Source organism: Bos grunniens, chromosome 11 (assembly GCF_055505025.1).
Source record: "Bos grunniens cultivar Pamir isolate PY7600 chromosome 11, Bosgru_T2T1.0, whole genome shotgun sequence".
Taxonomy (NCBI): Eukaryota; Metazoa; Chordata; class Mammalia; order Artiodactyla; family Bovidae; genus Bos; species Bos grunniens.
This window is the reverse complement of record NC_141175.1, coordinates 19,282,940-19,296,190: the sequence shown is the minus strand read 5'-3', so window position 1 is coordinate 19,296,190 and position 13,251 is coordinate 19,282,940. Positions and strand designations below refer to the sequence as shown.

The 13,251-nt window shown below is 40.9% G+C and overlaps 1 protein-coding gene across 50 annotated transcripts in view; it reads left to right on the top strand.

The window, feature by feature from the left end:
* Positions 1-11,839, top strand: part of KIDINS220 (kinase D interacting substrate 220) — a 96,009-nt gene extending 84,170 nt beyond the window's left edge. For 16 of the 50 annotated variants that reach the window (XM_086325489.1, XM_086325484.1, XM_086325480.1 and 13 more), the window contains 3 exons: positions 1,495-1,593; positions 3,302-3,535; positions 5,870-8,569. In XM_086325489.1, the coding sequence (XP_086181615.1) occupies positions 1,495-1,593; positions 3,302-3,535; positions 5,870-7,132 (1,596 nt within the window). In that variant the 3' untranslated portion in view covers positions 7,133-8,569. Of the gene's footprint in view, positions 1-1,494; positions 1,594-3,301; positions 3,536-5,385; positions 5,439-5,869; positions 8,570-10,267; positions 10,326-11,383 lie in introns of those variants that run through there. The other 34 variants (XM_086325519.1, XM_086325503.1, XM_086325493.1 and 31 more) reach the window with 7 other exon arrangements.
* The last annotated feature ends 1,412 nt before the right edge of the window (positions 11,840-13,251 follow it).

Genomic DNA, 13,251 nt, shown 5'->3' with positions numbered 1-13,251 from the left:
AGATGGCATCACCGACTTGATGGACATGAGTTTGAGCAAGCTCTGGGAGTTGGTGATGGACAGGGAAGCCTGGAGTGCTGCAGTCCATGGGGTCCCACAGAGTCGGAGACAACTGAGCAATTGAACTGACTGATACTAACTATCTTAGTAACCATAACCTACATTTGGTCAGAAATGCTCAGATAGCACTGGTTTTCTCACAGATGTAGTTAATTCCCATTTGCAAAAGTGTCCAGCACTGCCTTTCCAAGCTACTGACCTTACTGTCTCCTCTAGGCAGCTTGATTAGAGTCAGGAGAGAGTGAGGCCTCCACATGAATCCTTTGTGGGGATTTTATTTCCCTCAGGACAGTGGTTTTCTCCCTGCTCAGCTCTTTGCTAACAGGCCCTTGCTGTTTAAAGCCCATCATGGCAGTTGGTTTCTTAAGAACTGCTAACCTCCTTGCATTTCCACAGAGGACCCCTGCCATAGGCTTGCTCCGTACAGTCTTTTCTTCAGAATTAATTTGGAAACTGGGCATTCTATTGATTTTAAACACAGGTATCTAATACTTTTACCACAGTTAATAAAGTCAGGTTTTGTATTTTTGTAAAATAAGTAAACTGCCTGTTTATTAATCAAGTAAATTCTATCATTCCTCATCAGAGACCCAGTGGTGATAAGATCATTTTTTGTGCATTTAATAGACTGGGAACCTTGTGGTGGACATTTGTGGTGGTTGAGGTTATCTGATGTAGTTGATGAACATGTTTGTCAGTGCTTACTTTATTTAGAAGTAAACGAAGGCTTACCGGGGCTTCCCTGGTAGGTCAGCTGGTAAAGATTCCACCTGCAATGCAGGAGACCTCAATTCAGTTGCTGGGTTGGGAAGATCCGCTGGAGAAGGGAGAGGCTACCCACTCCAGAATTCTTGGGCTTCCCTGGTGGCTCAGCTGGTAGAGAATCCGCCTGCAATGCAGGAGACCTGGGCTCAATCCCTGGGTTGGGAAGATCCCCTGGAGAAGAGAAAGGCTACCCACTCCAGTATTCTGGCCTGGAGAATTCCATGGACTGTATAGTCCGTGGAGTTGCAAAGAGTCGGACACGACTGAGCGACTTTCACTTCATTTAGAACTTTGTCAGTGAGTGACCAGCATGCTGACGGACATCTGTGTCCCCTCCCAGCAGCTTGCCTTTGTGCTCAGATTTTATAGGATTAGAGGAGAAAAGTTAACAGATTTGTTACTGCTCATGGCAGGGTGGGTAGTTTCGGAAATAATTGGGTTTAGCTCTGAGGTTGATCCTTGTGATTTATTTTACTTGAGTGCCTGAAACGCTTGGGAAAGTATGGAGTGACTTATGTTGTTCAGACTCTGCTTGTTTACTGATTATTACGTGGGATGATAACCTTCTTTAGGTCAGTGTATTCTAGTCTCTAGTATAAATGTGCTTTTTAATCACTGGAAATTCATAATTTCTCACATTTTGTTTATCTTGTGTTTGTTTTTATTCAGGCGAACATAAATGGCCGTGTGTTGGCTCAGTGTAACATTGATGAACTGAAGAAGGAAATGAATATGAATTTTGGAGACTGGCATCTTTTTAGAAGCACAGTAAGATATTTTGTGTGTGTGTGTGTGTGTGTGTGTGTAATAAAGTTTTATTGAAGTATAAAGGAGATAGCGAAAGCTTCTGACATAGGCATCAGAAGGGGGCAGAAAGAGTACCCGCCTACTAGTCTTCAGCTGGATGTTATATAGTCACTAGCAGTCTGTTAATGAAAGAAAGGAATGTCTTAAAATTCAGAATGGCACCAGGTCCCAACTTGTAGATTTACAACATTTTATAAAAGAAGTGCCAGTAAGTACTGGTCTAAACTGATATTTTCCTGTATTTTTAAAAAACATGTAAGAATGACATTTTATACTTGTGTGTAGGGCTCCTGTATGTCCTGTTATGTAGAGTATATACAGCAGCTCTTAGCAATATTTGCTTTTTGGCATTTCACTTGGAAATATGGGAGAGAGACCACCTGCCAATTCTCCATGCTTTCATTGACCAAGACACTCTCCTTGACCTCATTCAGTCAGGCTTCTGTAACCCTGTAGGCCTTGACCTTGGTTTCTGTTCTTGTTGGGCTTGTGTTGCCAAGTTGTAGCAAGAATTCTGTTAAAGTCAGTTTAGAAAGAACCTTACCCTTAATGTCTGATCACCTTCAATATCTGATCAAATTCCTCATCCCACCTCCCTCCCCCGCCCCCCGCCGCCCCTGGTGATGTGCTAGACCCCTGGCCTGCCTCCAGCATAAGTCCTGTCAAGATGGTTCGGCCAGAAAACATCCCTCCCCATCCCGGTACTCCTGAGGCTTCCTATTCGCATCTTCCCATCCACTGACCCCCTCACTCCTGGGCTGGAAATGCCCATGTGTCCGTGCTGCTTTCGGAATTGAGCCCAGTTCTGTCCAGAGCTCTCCTTGCCCCACTGCAGTAGCTCCTACTGCTGTAGCTGCCGTCCAGCTCTGCTGCTCAGTGACACGCTCCAGTCATGCTTCATCTTAATGTTACATTACACTAGTAATGGCCAAATTAGAGTGTACTGTATGTATGATGATTGTCATCATTCCAGTCATCCTTTAGTATCTGGTGGAGGAGTAGTTCTGAGACCCCCATGATTCCAAAGTCTTTGTCTACACAAGTCTTCTGTAAAACGGCAAGGTATTTGTACACTACACACATCCTCTTATATACTTTAAATCAACTACAGATTACTTAAAATACCTCATACAGTGTAAATGCTGTGCAAGTAGTTGCCAGCGCATGGCAAATTCAAGTGTTGATTTTTGGAACTTTCTGAAATCTTTTTTTCCCAAATATTTTCAATCTGTGATTGGTTGATTCTGCAAATGCAAAACCACTGGATTCCGAGGGCCAGCTGTACTACTTTTAGTACAGATGACCCTTGAACAATTTGGAGGTTAATCCACTGACAACTTGGAGTCAGCCCTTCATATCCAGGGCTTCTCCACATCTGTGGATTCAGGCAGCCCTGGACCACGTAGTAAAAACTGCCATCTCCACTATCGAAAAACATCTGTGAGTAAGTGGACCTGCACAGTTCACACCTGTGTCATTCAAAGGTCAGTTGTATTGTTAATATGAAAGATAAGCAGATATAGGAGAAATTTATTTGAAATTCACTTACAGGAAGTTTGCTTTCTCATTTCCGTCATAATAACTTCGTGTTTAATTTTTAAAATAATTTCTAAAGCTTCCAAAATGTGATTTGTCCATGTGGATATTGATGACTTTGTTTACTGTTAAGATATTAGAAATGAGAAATGCAGAAAACCAAGTGGTCCCTGAAGACCCACGTTTACTGAGTGAAAACAGCAGCTCTGTTCCTCACGGTGAACCTGCTCGTCGCTCCGCACACAGCGAGCTGCCCCACACCGAGCTCTCCAGTCAGGCTCCCTACACCCTGAACTTCAGCTTTGAAGAGCTGAACACGCTCGGCCTGGACGAAGGGGCTCCTCGCCACAGCAACCTGAGTTGGCAGGTATTTACTGGAATGCCATTATTTACATGAGCCGAAGAGGAAGGACGGGGTTGAAATAGCCAGGATTCTGTTGGTGCATTCAGGTAGTCATTTAGAAACTCTTCAGTGAGTCCCCAAGTGAACAGGGTGGAGGGAGGCGGCCCTGTTCTCCAGGAGCTGTGTTCTTCTGGAGAGGACAGTCAGTAAAACAGAGACAGTGACATTATTTCTGAAGTTGATAAGAATTGTGAAAACAGTAAAATAGAGCAAAAGCATTGAAGGTAAATAGGAACTGGGCTCTCTAGGTAGTTAGCTGAATTCATCCTTCACTTGCTATTTTCTTGTTCAGTTGAGTAAGCATTGGCTTAAGGTACATCTTTACGGATATTCATTTCCTTTTTATTATCTGATGTTAGACGTGGAGGGGCTCACTCTTTGGATGTTCTTAGAAGAGAAAGGACAGGCGAGGATCAGGATTAAAAACAAAAGTGAGAGAACATCAGAAGGAGAAAGGGAAACAAGCGAGGAAGAGATCAGAGCAGGGCACAGAACGGAGAAGACGAGCGGGGAGGAAAAACAGGAAGTAGTTACAAAGAGCTCTATGGAAAGGGAACTGTATTTAGAAAAAGCAGCGCCTGTTAGGCCTGCCGTTTGTAAGGATGTGGTGTTTGGTTTGGTAATAAAAATATTTTTTTGTTGTTGTAACTTTTTTCTACCTACTATAAATCTTGTTTCTTTAAGTTGGGAAAGCATTTTATTATTGTGTATTAACTAAGATAAAAATTTCTATATTTTTCAGTAAATTAAGTCCACACTTGACCCTTTTATCTCTGTGTTTGAACAACAGTGATCCCTTTATTTTCTCTGGAATTCCTTTGAACATTTCCTGAGAAATCCTCATCCTCCATACTTGGTGTTCCCACCATGCCCTGGCAGCTCTCCCAGCCTCTCTCCAGTACCACTACTCTCAAACTTATTTCAAATCTTAGAACTCTTTTACACTCTTAAAAATTATTGAAGGACCCGTAAAGAACTTTTGTTTTTGTAAGTTTTATCTTTCAGTATTTGCCATATTAGAAATAAACTGAGAAACTTAAACCAATTATCTTTTAAACCAGTGTAAACCAACATAGATGACACTTTTATGAAAAATGACTATTTTTGAGAATAAAACATATTTATTGAAAATGATAATTGTGTTACCAATCTTTCATGCCTGGCTTAATAGTAGTCAGCTAGATTCCCTTAGCTGCTTCAGCATTCAGTCTCAGGAGGTCACACATGAGGGAACCTCTGGGGACTCCACTGTGCATTATTGTGAGAATGCAAGTGGAAAGGCAAAGGTCATCTTCATATGCTTAGGAAAACAGTTTGGCCCTCATGGATCCTTGGGAGGGGTACAAAGACTGCACTTGGCGTGAGGGAGTGTCATCGTCCTTTCAGTGTTCACTGGGTCTAAGGGAAACTTCTTGCGAGCTAGGTTATTTCCTCCCTGTACAAGGAAGACTCTACCTTACTTCTGCTTTGTTTCAACCTTGGCTCTTTCCTTTCTCAAACTTCCTTGATTCTTTTCTCTCCATTTCCTTCCTTTTTTCCCCTAATCTTTACTTCTTACTCCTTGTGTATTACTTCTCTGGGATCTAAAGCAATTCTCATCTTAAAACTTCGCATTGGAGATCAAACGTCTAAAAATATTTTATTTCTTTGTTTACTTGGACCTGACTGTTGACCTCGTGGCTTCCATTTCTATTCATTTGGATCCAATATTCATCTTCTCCATTTCACTCTATACTTTTGCTCTAAAATTTTTTGTTTTTGTTTTTGTTTTGCATTTTGAGTACATTTACTCTCTCTGAATTGAAATTTGACAGAAACTTCATGTTGTGCAAGTTGAAAAAGGTTCTTTTTAACATACGTTGAAGATGTGAGTATTTTGTTCTTGAGATCCTATCTTAACTCTCATTTTCTTTCTCTTTTCTAAGAGGCACTTTTATATTTTATCAATGAAGGTGACTTTTGCCTTAAATAAATTTAAAAGTTTGAAATTATAAAAGCAAGTCCTAAGGTTGTTAATATAACCTTAAATTATACTTTTAAATATTAACAGTAAACTAATTTTATTAAAATTTATATAAAGCTTTCTAATAACACTAAAATTACTCATAAGTTCACAGCTTTTGTTAAACTGTGTTATACAGAATTCTTTTAAAAGAATTTGGTATTTTTAATAACTTTAACAATTCTTATTGTCCATATATATATATATATTTCCTAAGCTCATGTTTATTTTGCCTTTTTTTGGTTTGTTTGAATTCTTAAATTATTATTGTTTCTTTTTTTTTTTTGTCTTCACAGTCACAAACTCGCAGAACCCCAAGTCTTTCCAGTCTCACTTCCCAGGACTCCAGTATTGAAATTTCAAAGCTTACTGATAAGGTGCAGGCTGAGTATCGAGACGCTTATAGAGAGTACATTGCTCAGATGTCTCAGTTAGAAGGGGGCACAGGTTCCACAACCATGAGTGGCAGGTCTTCTCCACACAGCACGTATTATATGGGTCAGAGTTCATCCGGGGGCTCCATTCACTCTAGTCTAGAACCCGAGAAAGGGAAGGATAGTGAACCAAAGCAAGATGATACACGGAAGTCATTTCTGATGAAGAGGGGAGATGTTATAGATTATTCCTCATCAGGAGTTTCCACCAATGATGCCTCACCCCTGGATCCTATTACCGAGGAAGATGAAAAATCTGATCAGTCAGGCAGTAAGCTTCTCCCAGGCAAGAAGTCCTCAGAAAGGTCAAGTCTCTTCCAGACAGACCTGAAGCTGAAGGGAGGTGGACTGCGTTATCAGAAACTCCCGAGTGACGAAGACGAGTCTGGGACAGAAGAGTCAGACAACACTCCACTGCTCAAAGACGACAAAGACAAGAAAGCTGAAGGGAAAGCAGAGAGAGCATTGAAGTCTCCAGAGCACAGTGCAGAGCCCATTCGAACCTTCATCAAGGCCAAAGAGTACTTGTCAGATGCCCTCCTTGACAAAAAGGACTCCTCTGACTCAGGAGTGAGGTCCAATGAGAGCTCGCCCAACCACTCCCTTCACAACGAGGCAGCAGATGACTCCCAGCTTGAAAAGGCCAACCTCATAGAGCTCGAAGATGACCCCCACAGTGGAAGACGGGGAGTCCCGCACAGCCTGAGTGGCTTGCCAGACCCCCTCGTAGCCCGGATGTCCATTTGCTCCGAGGACAAGAAGAGCCCTTCCGAATGCAGCTTGATAGCCAGCAGCCCCGAGGAAAACTGGCCAGCATGCCACAAATCCTACAACCTGAATCGCACCCCCAGCACCGTGACCCTGAACAACAACAGTGCCCCGGCTAACAGAGCCAACCAGAATTCCGATGAGACGGAGGGGCTGAGGGAGACGCCTCAAGTCCTCCTGAGGTCAGGCTCCAGTTCCCACTCCACCGCTCTGCAGAATGAGAACCTGAAGAGCATGGCACACAAGCGAGGCCAGCGTTCCAGCTACACGAGGCTCTCAAAGGACTCCTCAGAGCTCCACGCAGTAGCCTCCTCCGATAGTACAGGTTTTGGAGAAGAAAGGGAGAGCATTCTTTAAGAAGAACAAGCACAAGTAGAATAGCATTACTGTGCCCCTGTGACAGGACTGACCTGAGTTTTTAGTGACTCCATCTGTGCATGTTATCTTTGTCCATTTCATTCACAAAGCCTTCACGGATGAGAAGATCTTGGGTAAAAGAGACACATACTGTACAGCAGAGGGAAGTGTGAGAAAGCCTGGCTCATCCATCAGCCCCATTGTCTTTGTACTTAGAAGCATAAAATCCCACTATTGTTATGACACCTTTCATTGGCATACAGCTGCAAGACAAGATCTGAGTATACAGATAGGTCAGAAAATTTATTAACTATAAACTGAATTTGCCAACAAAAGTAACAAGCTAGAGACTCCTTTTGAGGAACATTCATTCACTAAATATTTGAGGGAAGACATGATGCTGAGTGAACCAGAAGCACATTTTGCTCTTAAGGGGTGAAAAGTCATGGAATAGCCTTTAGAGACTAAAGGTTAATGCTCTGTAAGTTGAGACTGTGTGCTATATAACAGATTGCTTATCAAAGAGTTTTAAAATTGTAAGTAGAAAATATAAAGAGGGCTTTAAAAGTTGATAAAAGAGTGAGTCAACAGTGTCCAGAGTAGAGCCCCAGAAACTGGGCCTTTGTGAGTGGCTAGTAGGTTGGCCCATGGGGTGAGGGGCATCACCTCCCTATGACCTAGACACTCTTCTTTCTAAATCAAGAGACCTGTCCCTATATCAGCATGTGAATTCTGGGGGAGGATCATATGAAACACTTCTAGAAGAAAAGTTTAAAGACATGTAACAAAGCAAGGGTAAAAGATGAATCTTGTGTGACTTCATTTACTGACAGCAGAGTTAAGCGAACGGTCCCATTGAAATGTGGTGTGGACTGGAGATACCCCCTGCCATCATGTGTTGACATCTTTTTGGCCTTTTTAACATAACGTATCCATGTAGCACAATAATCTTCAGTCACAAATAGGATTGTAGATGTTGAGATCCTAGATGAGCAGTTACCTAAATGCGGGGTTACATTTTTGACATTTTCCACTTAACCGGATTTTTACTGACATGCTGAATAGTTTGTTTATTTGACCAGTCGCATTAAAAAGTTGCCTCTTGTGGGTTTCATTGCCTTGCTGTTTGAGTGTAATCTAACATTTCCATGAAGCGTTTATTTTGCATGACCTTAACAAATGTTTTAATCAATTAAAAAAGAAGGCAGAATGTTGACGTTATATGTTGAAATGTTAACATTTTAGTATTTATAGTGTTTATTAGTTTGCAGTATTGTGTAATCAGCAGTTATTTCAGGGGCAATGTTTTGTTCCTTTTCAGGTGAGTAGATGCAGCTTAATATCATTGTAGTGTATTCTTTATTCTGTTTGTGAAGTTAATACCAGAGTATTAAGTGTACGAATAGATTTAGAACACAATAAAAGAATTGCATGCTATTCTGAGTCATGAATTTTTATTCACTGCAGTGATGATTCACATTTTGATTAAAAATAAAAAAGTAATTTGTGTGTTTGTTTTGTCAGAGGTCTAAAGTTCGTTGAAGACGTTCAGGTTCACGTAGCAGTCACACAGCTGGCAGGAGTGTCCTGAGTGACTCTCCCTGGTCTTTTGGAGTGCATGGCTATTAGGTCCAGCGTCTGAATGGTGCTTTTGTGAAGCATAGTGTCCAAGCGCAGCTCAGTACCGTGCGTTTCTGTAACCACAAGAAGTGGGTTTTCCAGATCCTGGGAGGATGTCAGTTTAATTTGTTGCATGAGCATCCTGGAGAAGTTTGCTTTTTCACAGTGCTTTAGAAATTGACAAACCAAATGGGTTATTGAGTCGCACTATCATCCCTTCGAGTCTATGTGTCCGTGTGTGTGTATCTGTATCTATTTGTAACCTGTAGCCCAGCCTGACTCTCACATATGCAAAACTTTGCTGTAAACTGGGTGAAAAATGACAGAAAAGAATCAGTGCTCTAAATTTGCCAGTCCATTAAGAGTCTGCCTCAGTTAGCATCTTGCCGAGTTTTGTAAACTGTTTCACCTTTACTTTAAGCCACAGATAATTCTGTCCACATAGCTAATGTTAAGGCAGATTCATTGACCACAGACGTGTGGGGTGGTACCTGTGAAAATGGCCTTTCTGTAGAAGAGACTGGAAAAGAACTGATGCTCTCTCAGTTGATACAGTTTTCATGATGCTAAGTGTTTAAGGATCAGCTCTCAAATTTGGGGAAACTAAAAATTCCTAACAACCATTTTCAATATTAACATGAAAACTTGTTTTTGTCTTATATTTTATTTATGTGAGTTTTACACAGCAGTCAGAATAAGTTTAATTGCCTAGCCAAATAATTTAAGAAACTTATTTGCTAAAATTCTTAAATTGAGAACTCTTTAGATTACCTGCATGCTATAGTTCTGAGTGAAATATATTTGTAATCATGACTTTTTTCCTTATAAATACTAAGTATTAGAGAATATTTGTGAATGAAATTAAATCCCTTATCCTTCTGGCTAAAATACTAAATTTAAAAGGTTTTAAGATTATATAAGTTTTGGCTATACCAGGAATTCTCAGCCTGTTTAGAAGTATCCTAGGTTAAAAATCCCTGAATTCCTGGTTAACTCTTGAGTAAAATCAATACAGCTACCAGGAAAGGAGAACCAGAGGGTACTGTCCCCTCAACTTTATGGAGTGATATTGAGGGAATAAGCTGGTAAAAGAAAGGAGCCGTGAAATTAACTTCTTTACACTTGAGACTGAACATACATATATCTAGGCTCCCTCACTGCTTGCCCTTCTGGAATTATGCTGACACTTGGCAGAAGGGAAGGAACAGCCGATGGGACTTTTTTGCTTGGGGTAGGGGTTGGGGGGTGACCAGCCTGGGTGGGCTACCTGAAATGATTGCATTTTTGATTTCCAGGTTCTGGTGCCCTTAACCCTTCCCTAACTCAGAATTCTAAGCATAGGCCATAATTTCGCAAATGAATTGGGAAACATAAATTAATCTATAACTGAGAGCCTCCCTTTGGATGGTCTTTTAATGGCTCATCACTTCAGAGAGGTTGAGAATCCTTGGTTGAGACTGATTAACTAGAAGGCAAATTTAAAATCTTACATATCTCAAACCCTTTCATGCCTAGGAAGAAAATGCTGCCTTTGAGATAGATAGATCTTCCGAGGGATCCAGTTTAAGCTAAGGTATGTAAAAAATTAGTTACCAAAGTCATTAGTCTTAAGCCATCACTGAAACAGTTCTTATCAAGAAGAGAATTAATATTCTCACCACTTTAAAAAGAATTACGGTTAAAAGTAAGAAATGGCTAAAACAGTTGGTAGAAATCAACCACCACTGTCACCAACATGGTGAAAGCCTTTCAAGTAGAATGGTAAAGCACGGCCTTGGTTAACGCCATGCTGCTGTGCCCTGGTCTGGGGATGAGAGCTTTCTTAAAAGGGCAAGAGTTCTTTGAACAGGTCTGGCTGGCTCTGTGGTGAGCTCTGAATCTCCAGTTACAGTGACACATTAAAAAATAAGGAATTAATAGGAATAAATGGATCCATCAAGAAAGGCAAACAGTGATTTCCAGACTATTAGTAGAATGACTCCTCAAAGTCAGTAAAACAGCACATGGTTTGACCTCACCGAAGTGAGAACCAACCAAAACTGGCCAGAACTGTGAATTACAATAATACTCTACAAGAAAGGCAGTGGGACTGTCTTGAGGTCCACAGAATGTTCTGACAATGTCTATACAGGGTGATCAGCTCGTTTATAGAAACTACAGTTAGGTCCTTAGTTTCCTGAGGTTAATATGCTTTGTGTAATGTTACATCCCGCCTGCCTACGCGGGAGATGTAAGAGATCCAGGTTTGATCCCTGGAAAGATCCTCTGGAGAAGGGCATGGCAACCACTCCAGTATTCTTGCTTGGAGAATCCCATGGACAGAGGAGCCTGGCAGCTGCAGTCCATGGGGTTGCAAAGAGTTGGACACGACTGAAGCTGCTAAGCACGTACAGTGTTCTTTACACCAGTGATGTATAATATGAGCCTTTTTTAGTTTTGCCCGGATTTAACAAAACACAATCTATCAAATGATTATTAGAACTTGAATAAAATTTTACTTTAAAAAAACATTGAACTCCATGCTCCCTGTTACTCAAATTGAGTTGCTTGAAATAAGATGATCTCGATTACCCACCATCATTCTCTAAATTTTAACGTGTTTTGTACTTATTTACCTCATTTTCTTTCAAGGCGACAGGGGCTCTAAGTCTTAGTACCCTGCTCATAGACCATTCCTTCTGACAATTCGGTTACCTTCTCACAGTTGTTGGCTCCTCACCAAATACAAGGGGGTAAAGAAGAGACCACCTACTACTCAGTGACCCTGCTTCCGGTTGGTTGAAGAAGAGAGATTTGTTACTTCTGCCAGTTTTCTTTGTTCCACATAGTTGTAAAATTTGAATTTGATGAAGTGTTTCTTTTAGAAAATTTTAGGTAAAAGCCTGAATGTATAGCAAAATGCATGTAAATAAACTCCTATATAACTTGACATTTCTTATATCATCTTCTTGGTCAAGTGTCTAGTAAAAAGTTAGATTGTTATTTTCAAAATTACCAAACTTGCACTTTTTAGTTGTGTTTCAGAGAATTTATAGACTGTATATTGTTATACTTAATGCAAATTAAACTCTCTTTATTTTCAAAGAATTTATTTTCTTTTTTAGTTCTTTGAGTTTTTCCCCTCCATGTTTTACCTGAGTTCACTCTTTTTGTGTCTTAAGTTTTTTTTTTTTTTTTGGTTGTCATGTGTTCATCCATTTTACCATAAAACACTCCTTAGAGTATTAGAATGGGAAAGAACCTCAAGAATGCCTGATTTCAGATGGCCAGGGGACACACAGTCAGCACTTGATAAGGGAGTGAATAAGGAATACCTGAACTAGGAGAGTTTGCCCACAAATCCTAAAAATACTGAATTTGAATGCCTTCAGACAGTATGTTTATGCTGTAGTTCTTACAGACCTTGCCCTCCCCTCCATTCAATACAATGAATGGTGTTGTCATTTTAACAATATTAAGTTCCCCCCCCCACTTCCCTGTCACCTTATACCCATCTGCTACCTGTCTGACCATATAAACGTTTCTGTTTATGACTCTGGGAATCTTTCAGGACATGATATCACGCATTGCTAAAAACTCTCAGGGAGGAAGACCCATGGCCCATGTTGATGAATGCTGTCACGGTAAAGTGCCGGCTGTCTGCCCTACGTGGGTGTATTTTACAGTCCCCGTGTGCCTTAGCCTTTTGTCTAGTCCTTTGTGGAGATGCCCGTCTTATAAATTAATTACAGAATCAACTTAAAATGGTTCAGTTCGACATTTTACTTCAGGATACTGAAGATATTTTTACGTATAACTTGGCAACAATGAGCATGTTTTCCCTGAGCCCAAGTTGCCCACGTCATTACAGTGGGGGTAGATAACGTCAAGACCATCCCCCCAAATCTGATACGTAGGTTTACCTTTTCTTCAGCTCCAATTTTCAACGTTCTTTTTTCCCCCCAGTAGGGACAGTTACTTTCATTGACCACTGCTCATTGCTGTCTCTCATTCCTTATCTCAGGCTCACCACTCTGATAAATTTGAATTAGAATACATAAATTATACTGGGATTCTGTGCTGAATGTTTTATATTTGAGTGGGCCATTATGTGTGGATTGAAAATTTCTTTATTAAGGTAGGCTAACCACTGTTCCAACCACCTCAAAATCTCATGGACTTAATACATTTGAGGTTTGTTGATTGTTCCTGTAACAGTTCAGTGTTGCCTAAGTTGACAAAGATTCAGGAGCCCAGGCTTCTTCACTTTTTGGTTCCACCAGCTCCCAAAGCTGAATCCAGGGTCCTTTGTCTCATCTTCTGCATTCTGTTGATAGAAGGGGAGGAGAGAGGGGTGAGGCCCACACATGGGAAGTTTATATCGTCCAGGTATGGAAGTGGCATTTGCCCATTCCACTGGCCTTCCTAAGGCCCCTGGTCATGCTGAGCTGCAAGGGTGGCTGCGGAATTAGGTGAACTGTATGCCCTGGAGAAGGAGTGAGTGTTTTGGTAGCTCATGG